At 42.6% G+C, this 22381-nt stretch overlaps 1 protein-coding gene and 1 long non-coding RNA gene across 4 annotated transcripts in view; one reads left to right on the plus strand and one right to left on the minus strand.

Annotated features, from left to right (window-relative positions):
- Positions 1-22381, minus strand: part of LOC309555764 — a 1250709-nt gene that overhangs the window by 829087 nt on the left and 399241 nt on the right. The window lies entirely within an intron of this gene.
- The window catches only part of VPS13B (vacuolar protein sorting 13 homolog B), a 1502642-nt gene that overhangs the window by 655554 nt on the left and 824707 nt on the right, over positions 1-22381 (plus strand). For all 3 annotated transcript variants that reach the window (XM_082257852.1, XM_082257851.1, XM_082257853.1), the window contains exon 22: positions 17038-17165. In XM_082257852.1, the coding sequence (XP_082113978.1) occupies positions 17038-17165 (128 nt within the window). The remainder of the gene's footprint in view (positions 1-17037; positions 17166-22381) is intronic.

Genomic DNA, 22381 nt, shown 5'->3' on the forward strand with positions numbered 1-22381 from the left:
AAAGAATAAGTACTTTAAGAAACCTAGTAGTCATGTATGTAGCAGTATGTTTTCATTGTCAATACTGTAGATCAGTAAGGACACTGTAGCTCATATCTGGAAGCTTAAACACATGTACACACTTTTTTAAAGTGTGTTTTGATAAATGAGACCACCCTGAATTGCTGGGTGGTCTTCATATAAAATGAAATGCGCTTTACATATGCCTGAATTCAGAATCTTCTTAAAGCTGTGTTTAGGCACAGATTACAATATTGAAGTGAAATTCCATATTTTTTAGTTGAGGTGTTTTAACAGTACTGTTGATAGGAAATGAGATTTTTTTTTTTTGTGTAGCATACATTTATTCAAAAAAGGTAAATGCTTCACATGTGCATCCTTTATTTTATTTACATAAATACCCTTTTTTATAATTACTTCAATATATTCAATTTTTTTCTATTAAAATGTAACCATTTTGCTGCCAAATCCAGCCTTCCATTTTTCACCTCTGGTTCCCTTGGCCATTTTTTACCTTATAGCTTTTAAAGTTAGAAAAATAATATATTTTCTGAAAGCACAGGACCTGTAGAATTAAATGATTGTGTTAATCATTTTTTTTTTTACATTCTTCTATAGTTGTGCAAATGTTTATCAGAACTACAGTATCTCCCAAAAGTGAGTACAACCCTCATATTTGTGTATATATTTTATTATATCTTTTCTCGTAACAACACTGATGAAATGACACTTTGCTACAATGTAAAGACAACCATTAGTGGCAACAATAGTGAGTACACCCCTGAGTGGAAATGTCCAAATTGGGCCCAATTAGCCATTTTCCCTTCCTGGTGTCATATGACTTGTTAGTGTTACACGGTCTCAGGTGTGAATGGGCAGCAGGTGTGTGACATTTGGTGTTATCGCTCTCACTCTCTCATACTGGTCACTTGAAGTTCAATATGACCACTGCCTTGCTAAAGAAGCTGAGGGTAAAGGTGATGGACTGGCCAAGCATGTCTCCAGACCTAAACCCTATTGATGAACATCTCTGGGGCACCTTCAAACGGAAGGTGGTGGAGCGCAAGGTCTCTAACATCCACCAGCTCCATGATGCCATCATGGAGGAGTGGAAGAGGCAAACTGTGAAGCTCTGGTGAACTCCATGCTCAAGAGGGTTAAGGCAGTGCTGGAAAATAATGGTGGCCACACAAAATATTGACTTTGGGTCCAATTTGGACATTTTCACTTTGGGGTGTACTCCCTTTTGTTGCCAGCAGTTTAGACATTAATGGCTGTGTGTTGAGTTATTTTGAGGGGGCAGCAAATTTAAACTGTTATACAAGCTGTACACTCACTACCTTACATTGTAGCAAAGTGTCATTTCTTCAGTGTTGTCACATGAAAAGATATAATAAAATATTTCCAAAAATGTGAGGGGTGTACTCACTTTTGTGAGATACTGTATATTATAAAACCCCAATAAAATCATTATGCATGAATACAGTATAGCTTTCAAAATTCTTATTAAACAAAGACAAAAATGTTAATAAATAACAAATATATGTCAATATATTGTACCATTTTGTGAAAAGGTGAAAATGGAAAGAACACAAACCATTAAATAGATGACTTCAAGTATATGTATAGCAAAAAAAAGTTTTACCTTTTATATGCACTGTAACCTGTCACCACCAGCCCATATACATGCATGTAGCAGTAGGCCTTATATTTTTCACATTTTTTTTTGTTTTTAATATACAAAAGCACTGTTTCTAGGTTTCTAGGGGTCAGAACTCCTGTCCACAGGTCCTCTTTAAAAAGACATTAAAGCTAAGTTCACTCTTTGGGAAAATAATAAATGCACATTCAGTGCATCTGGAAAGTATTCACAACGCTTCACTTTTTCACATTTTGTTATATTACAGCCTTATTTCAAAATGGATTCAATTTATTATTTTCCTCAAAATTCCTATAAACAATACCCCAAAATGACAATGTGAAAGAGGTTTGTTTGAAATCCTTGCAAATTTAATAAAAATAAAAAAGGAAAAAATCACATGTACATAAGTATTCACAGCCTTTACCATGACACTTAAAATTGAGCTCAGGTGCATCCTGTTTCCACTGATCATCCTTAAGATGTTTATACAACTTGACTGGAGTCTACCTGTGGTAAATTTAGTTGATTGAACATGATTTGGAAAGGAACACCTGTCTATATAAGGTCCCACAGTTAACAGTGCATGTCAGAGCACAAACCAAGCCATGGAGTGCAAGGAATTGTCTATAGAACTCCGAGGCAGGATTGTATGGAGGCACAGATTTGGGGAAGGGTACAGAAATTTCTGCAGCATTGAAGGTCCAAATGAGCACTGTCTCCTCCATCATTCATTAATGGAAGAAGTTTGGAACCACCAGGACTCTTCCTAGAGCGGGGTGCCCAGCCAAACTGAGTGATCGAGGAAGAAGGGCTTTAGTCAGGGAGCTGACCAAAAATCCAATGGTCACTCTGACAGAACTCCAGCGTTTCTCTGTGGAGAGAGGAGAACCTTCCAGAAGAACAACCATCTCTGCAGTACTCCACTAATCAGGCTTCTATGGTAGAGTAGCCAGATGGAAGCCACTCCTCTTTAAAAGGCACATGACCGCCCACCTGGAGTTTGCCAAAAGGCACCTGAAGTACTCTGACCATGAGAAACAAAATTCTCTGGTCTGATTAAACAAAGATTGAACTCCTTATCCTGAATGGCAAGGATCATGTCTGGAGGAAACCAGGCACTCATCATTTGGCCAATACCATCCCTACAGTGAAGCATGGTGATGGCAGCATCATGCTTTGGGGCAGGAACTGGGAGACTAGTAAGGATCGAGGGAAAGATGAACGCAGCAATGTACAGAGACATCTGTGATGAAAACCTGCTCCAGAGCTCTCTGGATCTGGGGTAAAGGCCATCTTCCAGCAGGTCAACAACCCTAAGCACACAGCCAAGATAACAAAGGTGTCAAATACAATAAGACACGTGGCCACTCACTAAAACTAGAGGAAAGGCGGTTTAACCTTAAAGTACATAGGGGGTTCATTACTGTCAGAGCAGTAAGGATGTGGAATTGTCTTCCGCAAACAGTCGTATCAGCAGGGAGCATCGATAGTTTTAAAAAAACTATTAGATGGGCACCTTAAAGACTACAACATACAGGGGTATACAATGTACGGCTAACAGCAAACACACACACACACACACACATCATAGGTTGAACTGGATGGACTGGTGTCTTTTTTTAACCTCACTAACTATGTAAAAAAAGAGTGGCTCTGGGAAAACTCTGTGAATGTCCTTGAGTGGCCCAGCCAGAGCCCAGACTTGAATCTAACTGAACATCTCTGGAGAGATCTGCAGAAGGCGGTGCACTGATGCACCCTGTCCAGCCTGATGGAACTTGAGAGGTCCTGCAAAAAAGAATGGGAGAAACTGCCCAAAAATAGGAGTGCAAAGCATCATATTCAAAAATATTTTAAGCTGTAATTGGTGCCAAAGGTGCTTCACAAAAGTATTGCGCAAAGGATGTGAATACTTATGTACATGTGATTTTTTATTTTTAATAAATTTGCAAAGATTTCAAACAAACTTTCTCTAGCGCTCATCGACAGACGTAGTCCTCGGTGATACACCACCTTCGGGTTATGTTACCTCCGCAGGAGCAGGACTAGACAGGAAATTAAAAAGCTCTGGCCACACCCTAGGGGCAGTCCCAGAGGGTATATCCTCTCTCTCTCTGCCTCAGCAAATCAGTTATTTTCTGTCTAGTTAGGAGTAAGGACCTAGACACCTTGCTGGGATCTTAGGTCCTGGCAAGAATTTTTTCTTAAAGGATTTTTTTAGACAGCTTTTTTCTCCAGTGTTCCTGTGAGATCTTCAAGCAAGAAAGCTGAACTGGGCGACGGGCTGGATGTTGAGATCCGGTGGTCACCCCAGTTCAGCCTACGAGCGCGTGCAGGCCATAGCTCCGCGCTGGGTCGGCCGCGACAAAGTCCCATTAAAGGACTGTCCACGCGAGTTAAACGTCTCGCCGAAACGCCAAAGACCATGAGTCACGGCGTCCGTATCGGTCGACAGCCCTCCCGCCCCGGTGGAGAGGGGTACTGTCAGGAGTTGGTGCCCGCCTGGTTCCGGTATGGTGAGTAGTATGTTCCCCCTTTTTCCCTGACGGGTTTTGTGGTGAACGCGGGCCCCTCTCTGTATGGTAAGAAAGAGTCCTTTCTATCCTATAACATGTCACAAATCCTCCTACTTTGAGTGTGATTTATGTGTGCAAAAGCCAGGAGGCTTGGCTTGGGAGCTAACAATCTATTGTATACATGTTTTAAAGATGTAATCTGTGGCATTCTGGGAATTTTATGGGTTAAGTATAAGCTACCTACCAGTCAGAAGCCACGGACATGTAGACTGCCTTCCAAATCAGATCTCCAGCTATTAGCAGGCCTCCCGAACGGCCACGTGGTCCGCCAGGGCCGGTACCGCCAACCACGCCATATCCCCATGCAGAGAGAGTGTTGTGTGCCTGCAGCACACCGCTATTCAGAGGCCGCCGCCATTTTTTTTTTGCTGGATCGCACGAGCCGCCATTTTGGCGTAGCCTCGTGTCTCCAGCATGGGGGCGGCCATGTTTGAGGTGATCCTACACCTCGTGGAGCTTGGGGGAGGCGCCGGAAGGCGTGCAGAGGGGCGGAGCCGCCTCCTTTCTTCCTGGGCAGCCAGCCAAAAGACTTCCTGTTTGTCAAGACAGCGCTGTAAGCTGTTGCAGTTTAACTCTGAGCATCAAGTGGTGAGCCTGGGGGTCTATCTCTCTCTCTCTCGATCGATAGGGATCCCTAAGCAGGTAACACTAAGGGGCTTTTTGTGGCGCTGGGGGTCAGAAAAAAAAAAAAAAAAAAGTTTTTTTCTTTACTTTTGAATTATATTATCCAGGAAGTAACTGGAGTTATTATGGACCCTGCCGCACATATTCCCCCACCTGTTTCCCTCGAGGGGGCCTCGGGACCCGCCGGTGCACAGAGTATAGAGTCATTTACAGCAATTTTGGAGTCTATGGTGGCTCGGGTGGAGGCGGCCTGTCAGGGACGGGGGTCAAGGAAGCGACCCCCGCCTACCCCTATACCATCTGACACCTCTGACTCAGATTCAGAGATGGTCACGGCAGTTGCAGGTTCCTCTGCAAGGGCTGTTATCCCAGGTAAAGCCCCCTCAGACAGTGAGGAGGACGCTTCTTCTCTTGCTATAATTCAGGAAGAAGCATTGGTGGACGCACTAGTTGTGGCAGTGCAAGAAACCTTAAAACTTGAGGCTTTACCGGCAGAGGCAACTGAAACAGAGAGGCCTTTTGGGACTAATAAGCCCATCAAGATGGCGAAGGCTTTTCCTGTACCTAAATGTTTTGGTAAGCAGATTAAAGAAGAATGGGAGCATTCTAAACGTACCTTTACTATTTCCAAGCGTATTGCTAGACGCTATCCGTTTGAGGAATCCATCATTAAGAAATGGACGGTACCACCAGTCGTGGATCCGCCTATTTCCAGGCTGAATAAAGCCACGGTTATTCCAGTGGAGGACACTTCGTCCTTTAAGGATCCGGTGGATCGAAAGATAGAAGCAGAGTCCCGCACTATCTTTTCTCTGATAGGGTCAGCATTTAGACCAGTAATCGTTATTGGTCTAGTTTCCCAGACACTTACGGAAATCTCCCCTTTCAGGGGAATCGTCTATTTGGAGCCAACCTAGATGAAATCATTAAGGATGCCACTGGGGGCAAGAGCACTTTTTTGCCACAGGCTGCAAAAGCTAAGGGACCTCGCAACAAGCGAGGACCTTTCTTTACCGCCCATAAAGGGCGCCCGGCTGGTACTAGCGGGAAAGGCAAGACTCCTCCAGGAGGGTTCAAGAAGGGGACCAACCCAGCCAAACCCGAAGCAAAGGAGTACACAGCCTGAAGGTGCGCCCCCACCCGGTTTCAGGGTGGGGGGACGTTTTCACCGGTATTCAGGACATTAGATCGAGCATCAACCACTACTACCGGTGCGATTCTTCCCTTCCAACATTTAAGTACCACAGGAAGCGGTAGTTACCGTTCCCTGAAAAGATCTTTTCCTTTACCTTTTCCTAAGATTAGTCCCGATACCTCACAGGAATCGGATCTGGTTGACCAGATAGGCCAAGTAGCCTCTAGTCGGGTGACTTCGGTCCCTGAGGTTCAACCAGAAAAGATCACCTTTCCTGATAACTATCAGGTATCTGATAAATGTGTGGGAACAGAAAACGACCAGACTTGCTCGGATGGTCGGGGCCAGATAGCTCTAGGGGCGCCTGGTTCAGATCCAATCAGCGCCAGTGGTCCTAGAAATTCTAGGCTGGCCTCCTCAAGCCGGCCTGGCCGACTTGGACATGTTAGTCGCAGACGTTCCGTGGGAACTTCGTCTCAGGGAGTGTCTGTGGTCTCAAGGACCAATTTACCTTCGTGCTTTACAGTCGCTGGTTTTAATGGCCTGGCCATTGAGACCCAAGTACTGAAGGACAGAGGTTTGTCTACTTCAGTCATTCCTACCCTTATTAAAGCAAGGAAAGCGACTTCCAGCAAAGTCTATTATCACACATGGAAGACTTATATTGCGTGGTGCGAATCTTTAGGATTTCCTCCACGTACCTATTCGGTGACTCGAATATTGGCCTTTTTGCAACAAGGGGTTGAGCAGAAGCTAGCCTTGAGCACCATTAAGGGTCAAGTTTCAGCATTAGCAATCTTCTTTCAGAAGCCTTTAGCTACCAAATCCTTGGTGCGGAATTTCATCCAGGGGGTGCGGCACCTGGCTCCTCCAGTCCGCGCGCCCTTACCGCCCTGGGATCTTAATTTGGTTTTGTCGGTTCTACAGAAACCTCCCTTTGAAAACATCAGGGAGATTCCCTTGCTTACTTTATCCCAGAAGGTGGCCTTCTTGGTGGCTATTACTTCTGCTCGCAGGGTGTCAGAACTGGCTGCATTATCATGCCAGTCACCATACCTAGTGATTCATAGGGATAAGGTAGTACTTCATCCTAAGCCATCTTTTCTTCCCAAGGTGGTTTCAGATTTTCATCTGAATGAAGATATTGTACTACCTTCCTTGTGTCCTCAGCCCAAGCATCATCGGGAACATGCGTTGCATTCCTTAGATGTGGTTCGGGCAATCAGGGTATACCTGAAAGCTACGGAATCATTCCGTAAGACGGATTCACTTTTTGTGATCACGGATGGCCCCAGAAAGGGTTTGCCTGCATCTGCCGCGACCATTGCCAAATGGATTAGACAAACGGTGGTACAGGCTTATTCTATTAAGGGTCAGAGTCCTCCGTTCCCTGTTAGGGCGCACTCCACTCGAGCGCTCAGTACTTCCTGGGCCTTTCGCCATCAGGCGTCAGTGGTCCAGGTATGTAAGGCGGCCACCTGGTCGTCGGTACATACCTTTACAAAATTCTATAAAATTGATGTGACGGCATCGGCGGATGCCTCATTTGGCCGCAAGGTTTTGCAGGCCGCAATTTGAGGAGACCGGTGGTCTACCTCGAGGGTTTTTTTTCTGTTTGAAAAAAAAAAAAAAAAATTGTTTTCTCTTTTTTTGGTTGAGTCTCATCATTAAGGATGAGCATTGTAAACTTCTAGTTGGCACCGGTTGGGCCTTCTAGATTGGGATTTGATTTCCATTTTCCCACCCCTCAGTTGTGATACTGCTCTGGGACGTCCCGAAGGTGGTGTATCACCGAGGACTACGTCTGTCGATGAGCGCTAGAGAAAAATGGATTTTTGTAAAATCTTACCGTAAAATCCTTTTCTCTTAGCTCATCGACAGACGTAGTCCCCGCCCCTCTGTTTTGGAGTTGGGTTGGGTTAAATTCTCCAAGCACTGCTTTTTCACATAACTGATTTGCTGAGGCAGAGAGAGAGAGGATATACCCTCTGGGACTGCCCCTAGGGTGTGGCCAGAGCTTTTTAATTTCCTGTCTAGTCCTGCTCCTGCGGAGGTAACATAACCCGAAGGTGGTGTATCACCGAGGACTACGTCTGTCGATGAGCTAAGAGAAAAGGATTTTACGGTAAGATTTTACAAAAATCCATTTTTTCACGCTGTTATTATGGGGTATTGTTTGTAGAATTTTGAGGAAAATAATGAATTTAATCCATTTTCGAAATGTGGAAAAAGTGAAGCACTGTGACTACTTTCCAGATGCATTGTATTTATGCAGAAAAATGGGAATTTATTGTTTTTTCCTACAGGAGCCTGAAAAGCAGTGCCCCCATGATTAACCATTTGCTTACTGAACACTTATACCCCCCTCCTGACCAGGCCAGTTTTCAGCTCTCACATTTTGAATGACAATTGTGCGGTCGTGCAGCACTGTACCAAAATGAATTTCTCTTTTGGTGGTATTTAATCACCACTGGGTTTTTTATTTTTTGCTAAACAAAAAAGGACTGAGAATTTTGAAAAAAAAAAAAAAAAGAAAGTTTTTCATATTTTGTTATAAAATTTTTCAAACAGTAATTTTTCTCCTTCACTGATGGCCATTGATAGGCTGCACTGATGGGTGGCGCTGATATGCAGCTCGGAGAGGTGGCACTGATAGGCAAAACTGGTGGGTACTGATCAGGAGGCACTGACGAGGCATGGGCACTGATTAGCAGTACTGATGGGCACTGATAGATGGCACTGATTATAAGGGCTGGAGGGCACTGATTAGCAGCACTGGTGGGGACTAAGGGAACCATTGTCCCTCTAACAGAAGCCGGTAAGCAGCTTCTGTTTACTTCCGTGATCAGCAATAGCCGATCAGCAGATCGGCTTTACTGTGGGCTCCAAGTGGTTACTAAATCATGGGTACAGTGCCAGGCTTCTGCAAAAAAAAAAAAAAAAAGCAATGAATTACAAGAGCACTCACCAGCACCCTCGCAGTTCATTATGAACTACAAGCCATCTGCCACAATGGCAGATGATAACTGAAGTTAATTCATAGTATCCTGTGAATTATTGAGTGGTCAGCCGCACAACTGCACTGTCTTTAAATTGTGATAGAGAAGATCCCCTCCCTGCTATAACAGGGGGAAGATAGGGTGGTGAAGGGGGGTGGTGACTGTTGGAGCATGTTACACCCTAAATATGGGTGTAACATGCTCCCAAAGGTGAACATCTCCTTTAAGAACTCTGATGTCTCCCCTTTTTGCTGGAGAAAGAAACTGAAGACCTACATTTCCTTCTGCCCCAGCACCTCTGCTAAACTTGGAGGTGCTAATGTATGAGCACTTCCAACTCAGTTTAAAGTGGGGTACACACTATAAGAAACTCGGGCAAACGATTTTCCCATTTTCCTCGTTGTTTCACAGCAAATCGGAACAGATGAAAGAATTTTCTTAAGAAAATTCGTACAAAAATTCTCGTACGACAAAGGCTCTTTTTGTTATTTATTGTTTCTGATCATACGCAGTCTTTCTTTTCTGATTTTTCTTGTACAAAAATCGTACGTAAACAGTACACATTAAACGAAAATCATTCTTTTTTCCCGTACAAGAAAAATTTTGGAGTTTGTCCCTTCGAGAATTTTTGTATGTAGAAAGTTCTGTACACACTATACGAAAATTGTTTGAAAATTCTTTGGACGAAAATTTCGCCCGATTTTCTTCTAGTGTGTACGAGCCTTTAGTCTGCAGGAAAAAGTAATGTTTTATGATATCCTTGCTGTCCATAAAAGAGTAAAAGCAGAGAATGTAAGCAATGCTACAGCAGCTGGTGATCAACATGAAGGAACCTAGAAAGCCTTATGAATGGTTGTGATGACATCCATTCATGAAGTTGTATGTGCTTCCCATGAAGCCATTCATCGGCTGTTGCTGTTGTGTTAAAGCTCCCAGTGAGCAGCTGATGCTGCATGAGAGAGCAGTGTAAATGCACTGCAGTGTATGAATGGATATGGCCTGTGCCTTGTTGGCCGCTGATCACATTATTTCATAAATGTAGGCAGTCCTGGGAAATAGATTACTGTGAGTTTTTGGTCACTGATGTGATAAACCTATAGCCTCTGTAGACTGAACTAGTGACTGCAAGTAGTTCTGTTCCAATATAAACCCCTGTTTTTAACGCATAGTTAGAAAGGTCAATTTGGTGGGCGCAGACTGATCGGTAAGGAGAGCTTGGAATCTTTGTGTCTTGTTACACGCGTTGCCCTTCCAATGCTCCTTACTGCAGAGACCAGTTACAGGTGTGGGCAGTAACCATTTGTTTGTGCTGTTCCAATTTAATCCTTACATCTATTGCAGCAATGAGATTAAATAGAACCTGTACATTGTCTCTTTAAGGCAAAATAAGATGTTCAATTGATAGCCCACCTATCTTCACAGCTACTTTTACTCACTCTACGTAGAGTACATCACCTTATTTGTCCAAAAGCCCCGTGTACAATTATGCTCAAAGCCTTTGGATACTCCCCTTGCCCCACATTATAACACTCAGACTTGGTGAATAGTATCTACGGAACCCAGAACCACACACTGAAGAAAGTAGAAAATCACCCCCCCCTCCCCCCCATATCCAGAAGCAAACAAAAATTTTGTATGCACAGATTCCCTCCTAAAATTCATTACACATGGGCCAAATGTTGGGTGACATTGGCCTGTTTAGTAGAAACCGTGCAACATTTGGTCCGTGCAAGAAGCCAGGTTTTGTCGAAGGGGCATGATCGAAAAAGTCTGCTGACTGGCTCCCAGTCAGTGCTCTCTGAGACACTGGCCAGAGTGTTCTGGTGCCCCCCATAAGACCACAATAGAACAGCAGGAGAGATTGCTGTACTAACATTGGATAGTAAGTACAGCAGCTCCAACTTGAGCTTTTTTTTTTTTTTAAAACACTTTATTGAAAGTTTTATAAGCATACAAGTAAGGTTACAAAAAGTGTACAAAAATCCAAGACCAAGTGGTAACAAACAACCTTAGTTAGGACAATAACAGGTACCGAATGACATGTAATCTATGGCTAGTAAACTGGTGAAGGTCTGTTGGGGAAAACACAAAAGCGAACAGCGAGAAGAGACCCAGGAATAGGGCAAGTTGTGCATGGAAAGCAGCGCTCGAGTACCAGTAAGTGTCTGAACTGAATGCTATAGTTCTCCCATTAGAAAAGTGAACCCCCTCGGCCGGGTCACGGTGGAGAAGCGGATCCTGCAAATGAAACCAGGGGGGCCCCCCGGGCACATGATCGGGGGGGTCAGGCACCCCCAAGGGGAGCACACTGTGCCCAAGACCCCCGAGCATGCACCAGAGGAGGTTGGATGAGGACCAGATTAGGGGCACAATGAGCGGGGAGGGGGGGTTATGCCGATAATAAAGCACACAGGTAAGGGCAAATGGTAAACTGGTATCTCCTCTTACCAAGGTACTACGATGTTACAGGAGGTAGGGGAGAGGTAGAAGGGGAGGACGTTGGGATAAGGATGACGAAACACGGACAATACACTGGGAAAGGAGGAGAAAGAGAGGAGAGAAAAAAAAAGGGGGGGGGGAAGAGGAAAAGGGAAAGGAAGAAGAAAGAGAAGAGAAAAAAGGAAAAAGGGGGGGCAGAACATTGAGGGCCCGCCACATCCATGTCGAAAAGAAGGGGACGCAGCCAATTAGCCTATTTAGCCTGAAGCTCCCATTAATTCGCCATATTTGGAGGAAAGGGAAAAATGAAGCCACGTGGCCCACGTGGTGTAAAATTTGTCAGGGGAGTCGTGGGCTTGGTGGGTCAGGTCCTCCATCTCCGCCACCCTCTTCACTCTACGGAGCCAGTCCGCAACAGTGGGAGGGGAGGGAGAGAGCCAGCGACAAGGGACGCACATTCTCGCAGCATTAATGAGGTGTAGGGTCAACGATTGTTTGTAAGCTTTTTGAGGTATAGATGTGTGATGGAGGAGGTATTGAGCCGGGGAGAAGGCAGGGGAGTAGGTTTTGATGTACTTGATAAGAGAATGGACCTCCTGCCAAAAGGGTTTCATGAGGGGACATTCCCACCAGATGTGGAGTAAAGTACCGGTGTGACTATTACACCGCCAGCACATAGGGGAGGCTTGTGTAGGGTATCGGGGGTCCTGTATCATTTGGAGAAGAGTTTAAAGCCACGTCCTTGCACAAGTACATTTCTGGAGCCCTTATGCATGTGTGTGAAGATTCTATCCCAGTCTTCGCCACTAAGAGAGATGTCAAGGTCCTCTTCCCAACGTTCGCAGATACGAGCGATCTTAGGGGGAAGCCTTGGCGATAGGAGGGTGTATAAGCAAGAGATCAAATGTCGCTGGGGCGACGTACGGGTGCAAAGGTCCTCTAGGGGGGTAGCGTCCTTATGCCAGGCATTGAGGTCCTCGGTGTGTAGTAGGAAGTCTCTAATCTGCAAGTAGTTGAAGAAGGGGATTTTGCATTTGGGAAATCTCCTGGAAAGAGCCGAGTGTGTAAGTAGGGAGCCACCCCGAAAAAAGTGAGCCGCCCTATGCGGGACGTCCGACAAGAGGGTACAAGCGGATCAAGGCGAACCACACCTGGAATAAAGTCCGGGTTGTGGCAAAGGGGGACCATCGGGCCCGGTCTCGAAGATATGTCCAGAGTGTTACAGAGCTGGCGAAAAATGAGTAGAGTAGGGTGCGTGAGAGGGTGTTTCGCGCACGTCGTCGGAGTGGAGTCGGGGCTAGACCACGGTAGGAAGTGAATGGGGTAAGGGGACATAGTCTTCAAGGTTCACCCAGTCCTTCGTAAGGCGACCATTGTGCCAGTCTACAATCCTAGACAAGTGACAGGCCCAGTAGTATCTTTGTAAGTGAGGTAGGCCCAGCCCCCCGGACAATTTTGGCGCGGTTAGGAGATCCCAAGACAACCTAGGGCGCTTAGAGCGCCAAATAAAGGCGGAGCACATCCGTCGATAAGTTTTAAAAAACACAGGGGGATCTTGATGGGAATCGTTTGAGTTGAGTTTGCGAAGTAGGGGTTCAAGGGTAAGGATAAAAATGAGGGGGGATAAGGGGCAACCCTGACGCGTGCCATTCGACACAGAGAAGGCATCCAACAGGTGGTCATTAACTCGCACTCTTGCCGTGGGACCAGAGTAAAGGGCCCGAATAAAGTCCAGCATCCTGCCAGAGATACCTATGGCCTCCAATGTTGCAATCATATAGTCCCATGCCACCCTGTCGAATGCCTTCTCTGCGTTGAGCGACAGGAGGAAGCCCGGTGTTTGAGAAGAGGTGAGCCAATGGTGGATATTGAGGGCCTTAATGGTGTTGTCCCTGGCCTCGCGACCAGGGACAAACCCCACCTGGTCTAGGGAGATGATGACGGGGATGAGATGTAGGAAGCGGTTTGCCAAAATTTTTGCGTAGATTTTAATATCCACGTTGAGTAACGAGATGGGCCTATAGCCAACCTGAGCTTTTAGCTTTTTTTTTTTTCGTTCAGCCTGCTGGGTTAAATGAAAAAAAAAAAAAAACGATTAGACAGAAACCATCAGGTTCAGATGATAGCTGAATTGTTCTGTACACATAAAAGCTATTTTGTGTACAGATGTATGTTTTAACCCACGGCAACTAGTAAAATTTGATACAATTTAAATAGACCAAAAAGAAAACAAGGATTTAGGCACTCATGTTGCCCAGTTAAGAAAATCTTAATTTAAGCTCCTAAATTGAGCTCTAGCCCATCTCTCTTGTCTCTGATTTTCACAGTTGAGTCTGTGCATCTAATTTAGTTACATAGTAGGTGAGGTTGAATAAACACAATAGTCCATCCAGTTCAACCTGTGTAGGTGTGTGTGGCTGTAATCATCTCACATACCCCTGAATGTTCTGATCCTTGAGATGTACGTCTAAGAGTCTTTTGAAAGCCACCATACTTCCCGCAGAAACCCCCTCTTGTGGTAGAGAATTCCACAATCTTGTAGCCCTAACAGTAAAGAACCCCCCACGTTGCCTGAGGTTAAAACACTTTTCCTCTAATCGCATTGTATGCCCTCGAGTCCTCATGCAATCCCTTCGACTGAATAGCTGTTTTTCTATGCCGAGATCACCATTGAGATATTTATAAATTGCTATCATGTCCCCTCTCAGGCGTCTCTTCTCCAGGGAGACTAAATCAAGCGATTGCAGACACTCTTCATAATTAAGGTCCTCCAATCCCCTAATCAGTTTAGTTGCCCTTCTCTGGACTCTCTCCAGCTCCAACACATTTAGGGAACAATAGTTAGGTGCAGTAGGTGTTGGGGGTGGGGGTGAACACGATTTTTGGATTAGAAGTTGATATTTTCATAAAGGAACACTGGAAGCCCAAAACCATAAAGAGCACTTAAATAGTATTAAACCCAAAAGCAAACATTTATTATATTGCAGCTTACCAATACTTTAATGCATTTGTTTCCTTTTTTAGGCTTTATTTTTATTTTATTTTTTTGATCTGGTGATTAAACCAGTAGTTCTGTTGTTTTTCAACGGAAATGCTTTCTTGCAGTTACAGGGATGAGACAGAACATTTAACAGAGGCAGAGGTGCTTAAAATGATCATTTTTTGTTGATCTAAAACCTTAATCTCAAAAGGAAAAAAAAAAACTGTTTGCTGCTGAGCAAATATTGTAAAACACAAAACATTTCAACAACCACCATTTTATTCACCAGGGCCTTTGCTTCAATATATATATATATATATATATATATATATATATATATATATATATATATATATATATATATATATATATATAATAATAATATAATGTTTGGGGGTTCTAACTAATTTTCTAGCTAAAAAAAGGCTGATTGTTATATGTATGTGACAAATGTCAGCATTGGTCTGGAGGTCAAGTCGTTAAATCTGCTGGTACTTCTAATACTCCCCTCCTCCGAGACTGACAATGCTGCTGTCCAAAATCTGCCCTCTGTGCTCATTTAACCAGAGTAGTGTCTGTATAGTACAGGAGGTGTGTTACTGGCCAAACCACCAAGGGATAACAGAAGGAAAAAAGCCTAAAGAAAGAAACCTAACACAGCCACCACATCTAATGATTGGTAAGCTGTAATATATTATATTTTTGGTTTTGGGTTTAATACCACTTCCACAAAACAATCAATTTAATTGTGCTTCTTACTACCCAAGACTCTCCTTTTCCTGTTAGGGAAACCTTGGAATTTAAGTGAACCTGTTGTTTTTCCTACGTGAGCACATCAGACGACCAGAATAGGTAAAATTGTCCGTTTGTATTGCGATCTGTGTTCCCACTGTGGAAGTCCACTATGTGAACAACTTTATTCATAGTTCAGAAATCAGGATCATAACAATGAAGTTCATTCCATTTGCTTTGTGATTAATAGCACTTCAGTATTTTAGTACATGAAAGTTCCAGGGGGGCATGGGTTGGGAATTGGAGATCATCAAACTGTACAATAATGTGATTATCCTTTAACCACTTCAGCCCCGGAAGATTTGGCTGCTCAAAGACCAGGCCCTATTTTGTGATTCGGCACTGCATGACTTTAATGGACAATTGCGCGGTCGTGCAACACTGTCCCAAAATTAAATTTACTTCCTTTTTTTTCCCACAAACAGAGCTTTCTTTTGGTGGTATTTGATTTTTGAAAAAATAACAATATTTATTAATTTTTTTTTTTTATATGAAATTCTCAAAAAAAAATGTAAAAATCAAAATTTTTTAACATTTTAGGCCAATTTGTTTTCTGCTACATATTTTTGGTAAAAAAAAAAACCCACAATAGGCGTATTTTGATTGGTTTGCGCAAAAGTTATTTCATTTACTAACTACATGAAAGATTTATGTCATTTTTATTGTTTTTTTTTTTTTTTAACTAGTAATGGTGGCGATCTGCGATTTTTTTTTTGCAGGATTGCGGCAGGCAGATCGGATCCCTGACTGACATTTTTCACACTTTTGGGGGGGACCAGTGACATTACTACAGTAATCAGTGCTATAAATATGCACTGTTACTGTAAAAATGACACTGGCAGGGAAGGGGTTAACTTTATTGGTGATCAAGGGGTTAAGTGTGTCCCTAGGGGTTCCCTAGGGTTGTGAACTTTTAGGGGGCGTGGCTAGTGAAGTAACCACAGAGACATGCGATCCTATATAGCAGGATCACAAAGCCTCTGTGCCTACTTCAGTGAGAATGACAGAAGGCTGTGTTTACATCAGCCGTCTGTCATTCTCCCTCTCCTGTGGGAGATCGCGAGTGGAAGGCAGCCATCGGAGCCGGCGTTCACATGCGCTGGCTAGGCAGGGAATGAGCGGGGGCAAAAGTGCCCTCCCGGCGGAAGCGCTCACCCCCTACAGGCTCTTTGGCAAGCGACGTAGTACTACTTCACTTTGCCTGTAAGCTGCTGCGTGCCGCAGTAAATATACAGGAGGCAGTCGGCAAGTGGTTAAAGTATAACCAAAGGCAAATCTTTTTTTTATCTAGTTGTGGACAGTGTAGATGGAATAGAACAATTGTCAGGATCGTATTGCTACCTCTGCCCCTTGTTAGGGAGATTTACTCGATTTGTCCTGTTTACCATTATCATTGAAAGTAATAGGAAATCCCAAATTTTGGGTTGTCCCCAGAACAGTAATAGAGGGGAAATCTTCCAATGGCGACACTAGTTCTGGTGACCTGGGGGGGCCCCAATGGATTTCCTTAATTTACAGGGATTTTTTTTTCCCTTTCTGTATCAAGTATTGAGACAGGAAGTGAAGGTAAATCTCCCCAATGGAACAGAGATTGAAAAAAAAAAAAAAAAGAAAACTGACAGGAGTTGTAACCCTTCCTTACTCTATCCAAGATGAATAAAACAAGTTTTACCTATAGTTCTACTTTAAGTTACTCAAGTCTATATGATGATTATAATTTGCACAGCGCTCTAACCTATTAAAGTAAATGCAGAATAAAAAACAAGTGGTTGGAAATTTAAATTGTTTCAGCTATTACCTTTTTTTTTGTTTCTATTATAAATTGTTCATTTATTTCTTATGTTGTGCAGAATCACGTCCTCTATCTGTTCCAGCAAAGGTAATGCAGACCTCCAAAGAGATCAGCAAGACACCGGAAGAGAGGATGAAAGAGTTCATGGGAACTGTTTGGAATGCAGTAAAGCGTCTTACACTTCAGGTGAGATTACAGCTGATGTTAAAATGTTAGCCCATAAAGGTACATTTTAGCTGTAGATGTAGTCTGCTTGGCTTCTTGCTTTTAGTGAGAGCCCAGCTGAATGAGGTCTACCCCAGAGGCACCTAAATATAGACCTGTACATCGTGAATTTTCAATCTACCTAAACCAGGGGGTCCCTCCCCCTTGCTTGCACTCATTAAAATATGAAATAAAGGGTGGTGATGCAACCTCATAATTGCAAGGACAGCTTTGCAGAGATCTTGGAAAAATTGAGAATTATAAGAAACGGGTAGTTTACTTTTAATTCTCTATCAACATATCATCAAATCGGCTTTGGGTGGACTATTGCTTTAATACAGCTTATCATCTTTATCTTTTATATATTGGTTGTATCAGCTTGGTAACGGTTTGTTTGTTTTTTGTGTTTTGTTTTTTTTTACAATGTTACAGTAGCTATAATACAAACAAAAGTTAAAAACATAGCATTCCTACTTGGCTTCTTCTTGTTTGTACATTTGCTGGCTGATTCAGTAAAACTTGCATGAAACCCTGCATCCCTTGCACCCTACTCCACTGTTTCAACATCAATAGGCTGTGCTTCTACTGTTCAAAACTGGATGGTACTGTACCTGCAGAAAGTGTATGGACATCAGCAACTAGTCGAATGCCTTGTAACAGAGATGCTAAAGATGTCCAGGTTTACATAGCTCCTTTCCTTTCTTACCCTAAGCGGTACAAGAATGAGTCATATACTGTGTATTCATTCTTGTTGTTTTTCCAAGGGAATTGTTTCATTGAAATCCTAGTCAGGACATGGGGGATATTTCCATGCAGCAAAGTTCTGGTGCTACAAGGCCGACAAGGCTGAAACGGGTTAACATCTGCTGCATGCAACCATGTCTTTAAGGCCCCTTTCACACAGGGGAGTTAAAGACATCGTTTTTCCCAGCGGGGGATCGATCCGCCGATCCCCCGCTGAGCAGGCAGGTGGCTGCTCTGTCTCCACGCTGTGTGCGGAGACAGAGCTGTCAGGTCCCCGCCATGGTTTGTCATAATACAAACATTTTAGCGCAGTATATTTGTGTATATTTACAGCTTGCTAATACACATTTATTTGCCATTTTGGTTGATTCTGGATTTGCTCTTTACAGGAGTTGCACATGATCAGGGGAGCTTTTGGGAATTGTGTTGGAGAAGCTTTTTGCTTCATTGCAGAGTCGTAACCAAAAGCCACACACTTAAAACTGAAAATCCCCTTGAAGCAGATTAGTATTCTAGTGATCAGTAGAACAAATCAGAATGAAATGTTTATACATAGTAGTTCCTTACAGTTACGTATATGAACATACATTCCCAAGGTGGGATTTCTTACTGGTACCACAAAACTAATTTTGGTTTGGAATCATGTTATGGCTCCATGATTGAAGTTTTAGCTCTGACTGAACTTTATATTTAAAGATTTTTTTTGTAAGCCACTGTAAAAATGATATAAAGCTCCTATGTTACAGGGAGACATTAAGAGCTCTATTCACAGGAAATATTATGTGCCTATTTCTTGCCCACAAGTTAGCTGAAGCTGATTTTCTAACTATACTGATATTCACAAGAAACTTGGCTGCGATTAACAAGTCGTGTTTTCTTAGAGGAAAAACAGGATGAAACTCTAATCATGTTATACTGTCTAATTTCGGTGATTTAAACAGACTAATCTTTTGTCTTTATAGTCAAAAACTGTTTTCTGGTTATTAAACACAGCCGTACTCATAGCAGATTCAATCTCTCAAATAAAGATTAGTAAATGCAACTGGCTTTATTCTTTACAAGCCGGAGATCTGTTTTCACATTATATTCCTGTAGAATATTTGCCATTTTATACCGTTATATATTCATCTTTGTCTTCTTATATTTATGATTCTTTAAATCAACTTTGTAGTGTTACTGAAGTCTCATGTTTAAAATGTACTGGCTGGCAAGTGGTGATGTGCACTTCATACCTTCATACAGTATATAAAAAACAGTGGCTGCTGTAATCAACTCTTTGGCTGCCAGTCATGCAGACTGCAGTTGCAGCAGGTGCAGGAGAAAAACATCATATGTACAGAAGGCTGCAGTTTTGTTTTGTTTTGTTGTTTCGTATGTTAGCAATGTGAATCAGTCCTAAATTAAATTTAGCTGGTACAGCTTAAAGATGTAGCTACCACAGTACAACTGATTGTAACTGTATTCCTCAATACCTCCAACCCAAATTGTGTGAATAAAATATAGCTAGAGTAGCTATAAAGGTAGAAAAACTTGGATTTATTTTAGATAAAATTTATTTAATTTATTTACAATAGAACAACAACAATTCAATCACCTCGCAGCCTCAGAAGTCATGTATCTGTATCCCTACGCTGTACTATATGACATGAGTTACATAAAGAATATGAAAGTCTCCAATTGCTTCATGGATGCTTTTTTCTTTAGTTTTCTCTCATTGCCTTGGTCTTATACGGACAGCTTTACGTTCATCTTCAAAGCAAACAAAACATCACTTATTTAATTAAAAGCTGTAGCCTAAGTTGTCAACACATATCATGTGCATCCTCATGTATACCCCTATCACTTCTGTTTGAATCCTTTCCAAGTGTCTATATAGCGGAGCTAAGGTCCCACCCCTGCCACCACTTGCATCCCACTTTGCTGAGCCTAGTACTTAAGCAACCTGTTGGCAGGCTTAAGCAGGATAGTTGAGCCTTTGACTTTGTAAATAAAACAGTTTAGAGTAAATTTATACATTGAAAGGTCTGGAGGTGGACATCATGACACAATTGCATGTACTTAAAGTTTATGCTACAGCTTCTATTTCTATTGTCTTACCCACAGTATGATGATGAATTGATAATAAAGCCTTATATAAGCCCACTGAAGTGACTATCTTCTGGTGATAAACAGTAATGAAGCAAATTCTCCCATATAAGCTGCACCTGGATATCTCAAGCCAAAGACTGAGAGACACATAGCAGAGGAGAGTAAAAAGAAAGTAAAAACAAATTTTTTTTTAAATTTATCAACAGTAAAAAGGCCCCATAAAAGATGAGTAAGGGAAGATGGTTACAGATGACAAGGAGAAAGCAGCTGTACTAAATGCTATCTTCTCAGTCTTCGTACAGAAAAAGGATGGGTATAGTAAGCACGACGGAATTGTTGGTAAAACGGCACAGGATCTACTTTTGTGGCTAACAGAGGCCGGGAGTCGGGAAAGGATTAGAGAATCTAAAATAAATAAATCACCAGGACAAGGTGGCTTACACCCGAGAGTCCTTAAAAAAACTCAGTCAGTTTATAGCCAGACCACCATTCCTAATCTTTATGGACAGCATACTGACATGATTGGCAAACCGCTTACGTGGTACCAATATTTAAAAAAGGACAGAGATTTATTGCTGTAAACTACAGGCCTGTCAGCCTAACATCGGTAGTGTGTAAACTATTTGACGGGATGATAAGGGACCATATCCTAGAATTTGCTGATGAGAACTTTATCATTAGCAGTAATCAGCATGGGTTTACGAAAGGTCACTCTTGCCAAACCAACTTATTAACATTTTACGAGGAAGTAAGCTGCCATCCTGACAGGGGGTGTGGTTTATCTGGATTTTACAAAAGCATTTGATACAGTCCCCCACAAACACGTAATCTACAAACAAAAGGTCAGTGGGTATAGACCATAGAAAACTGGCTGCAGCGGTCAGTCAAAAGGGTAGTGATTAAATACATGTACTCAGAATGGTCTAGAGTGGTTAGTGGAGTACCCCAAGGCTCTGTCCAGGGACCAATTCTATTCTTGATCTCAGTGTTTGCTGACGAATTGTAGGGCAATAACATCACTGCAGGATATAGAAACTTTTTTTTCAATCCAGAAAAGTTTTATTGCAATAAAAAAAATAAACATCCACTTAGACATATGTCGTCATATTTTTTTTCTGATGCAGTACAGTACATACTGTATATAAACAACATACAGTAGCAGATATAGAATTCATCAATCTCACACACTACAGATCCGAATATCAGAACAACCCAATCAATTCTTTAGTGGAAAAAACACAGAAAACCTCTAATCTACTTTATCAAAAAACTGTTTCTAAGATATTTATTTTTAGGAGAATCCCTAGGGGATTCCAGGATGGAGAAGGATCTAGGGGTCCTAGTAAAAGACAGACTTAGTAATAGCATGCCACGTCAAGCTGCAGCACGCAAAGACAGCAGAATATTACCATGCATTAAAAAGGGAATTTACTCCACAGATAAAAATGATAATTCTGCCACTTTACAAAACTCTAGTTCGCTTGCATCTGGAGTATTCTGTCCAGTTCTGGTCACCAATCCTCAGAAAGGATGTGCTGGAGCGGGAGAGAGTCCAGAGAAGAACAACTGAAGTAATATGGGGACTGGAGGACCTAAATTATGAGTAACGACTGCAAGCACTAATTTTATTCTTCCTGGATAAGAGACGCTTGAGAGGCGATATGATAACAATATACAATGGTGATCCCAGCGTAAGAATGAAACTTTTCAGTCCAAGGGAGTGTAAGAGGACACAGGCCACACCCGAGAGTCCTTGAATAACTCAGTTACGTTATAGCCAGACTATAGAGACTGGAAGAGAAGTGATTTAACCTTAAGCTGCATAGGGGGTTTTTCACTGTCAGGGCATTAAGTATGTAGAATCTTTTTCCAAAATGTATGGCGTTGGCAGGGAGTATTGATAGTTTTAAAAGACTCTTAGACGTACATCTTAGCAAATACAATATATGGGCATATGGGAAATGATTTTCTACACACACACACACACACCCCAACACAAGTTGAACTGGATTGACAGTTTTCTTTATTCAACCTTAGCAACTATGTAACTATGCTCCTCCACAGCTTTCCAAAGTAAACAGATTTGAGGGTATTTTTCAGGTGGCAGGGTGCAGGGATCTGACATCACACACAGGACAGAGCAGAGAGCCAAGTGTAATTTGATACCTGATTGAAGTGAATGGATGCTCTACCATCTACACAATCTTATAGGGAAACTTGCACATCTGAGGTTGTTGATCACCTGCTGTGTGCTACAGGAGGGAGGCAGGCTGTCATCATGGATTACCTGCTGTCAGAGAAAATGATCAGAAGTGACTCAATCATAGAGCAGAGGAAGAAGAGTGCAGCCAAGAGCGAAACTTGCT

Source organism: Pelophylax lessonae, assembly GCF_965119305.1.
Source record: "Pelophylax lessonae genome assembly, chromosome: 5".
In the NCBI taxonomy this organism is placed as follows: Eukaryota; Metazoa; Chordata; class Amphibia; order Anura; family Ranidae; genus Pelophylax; species Pelophylax lessonae.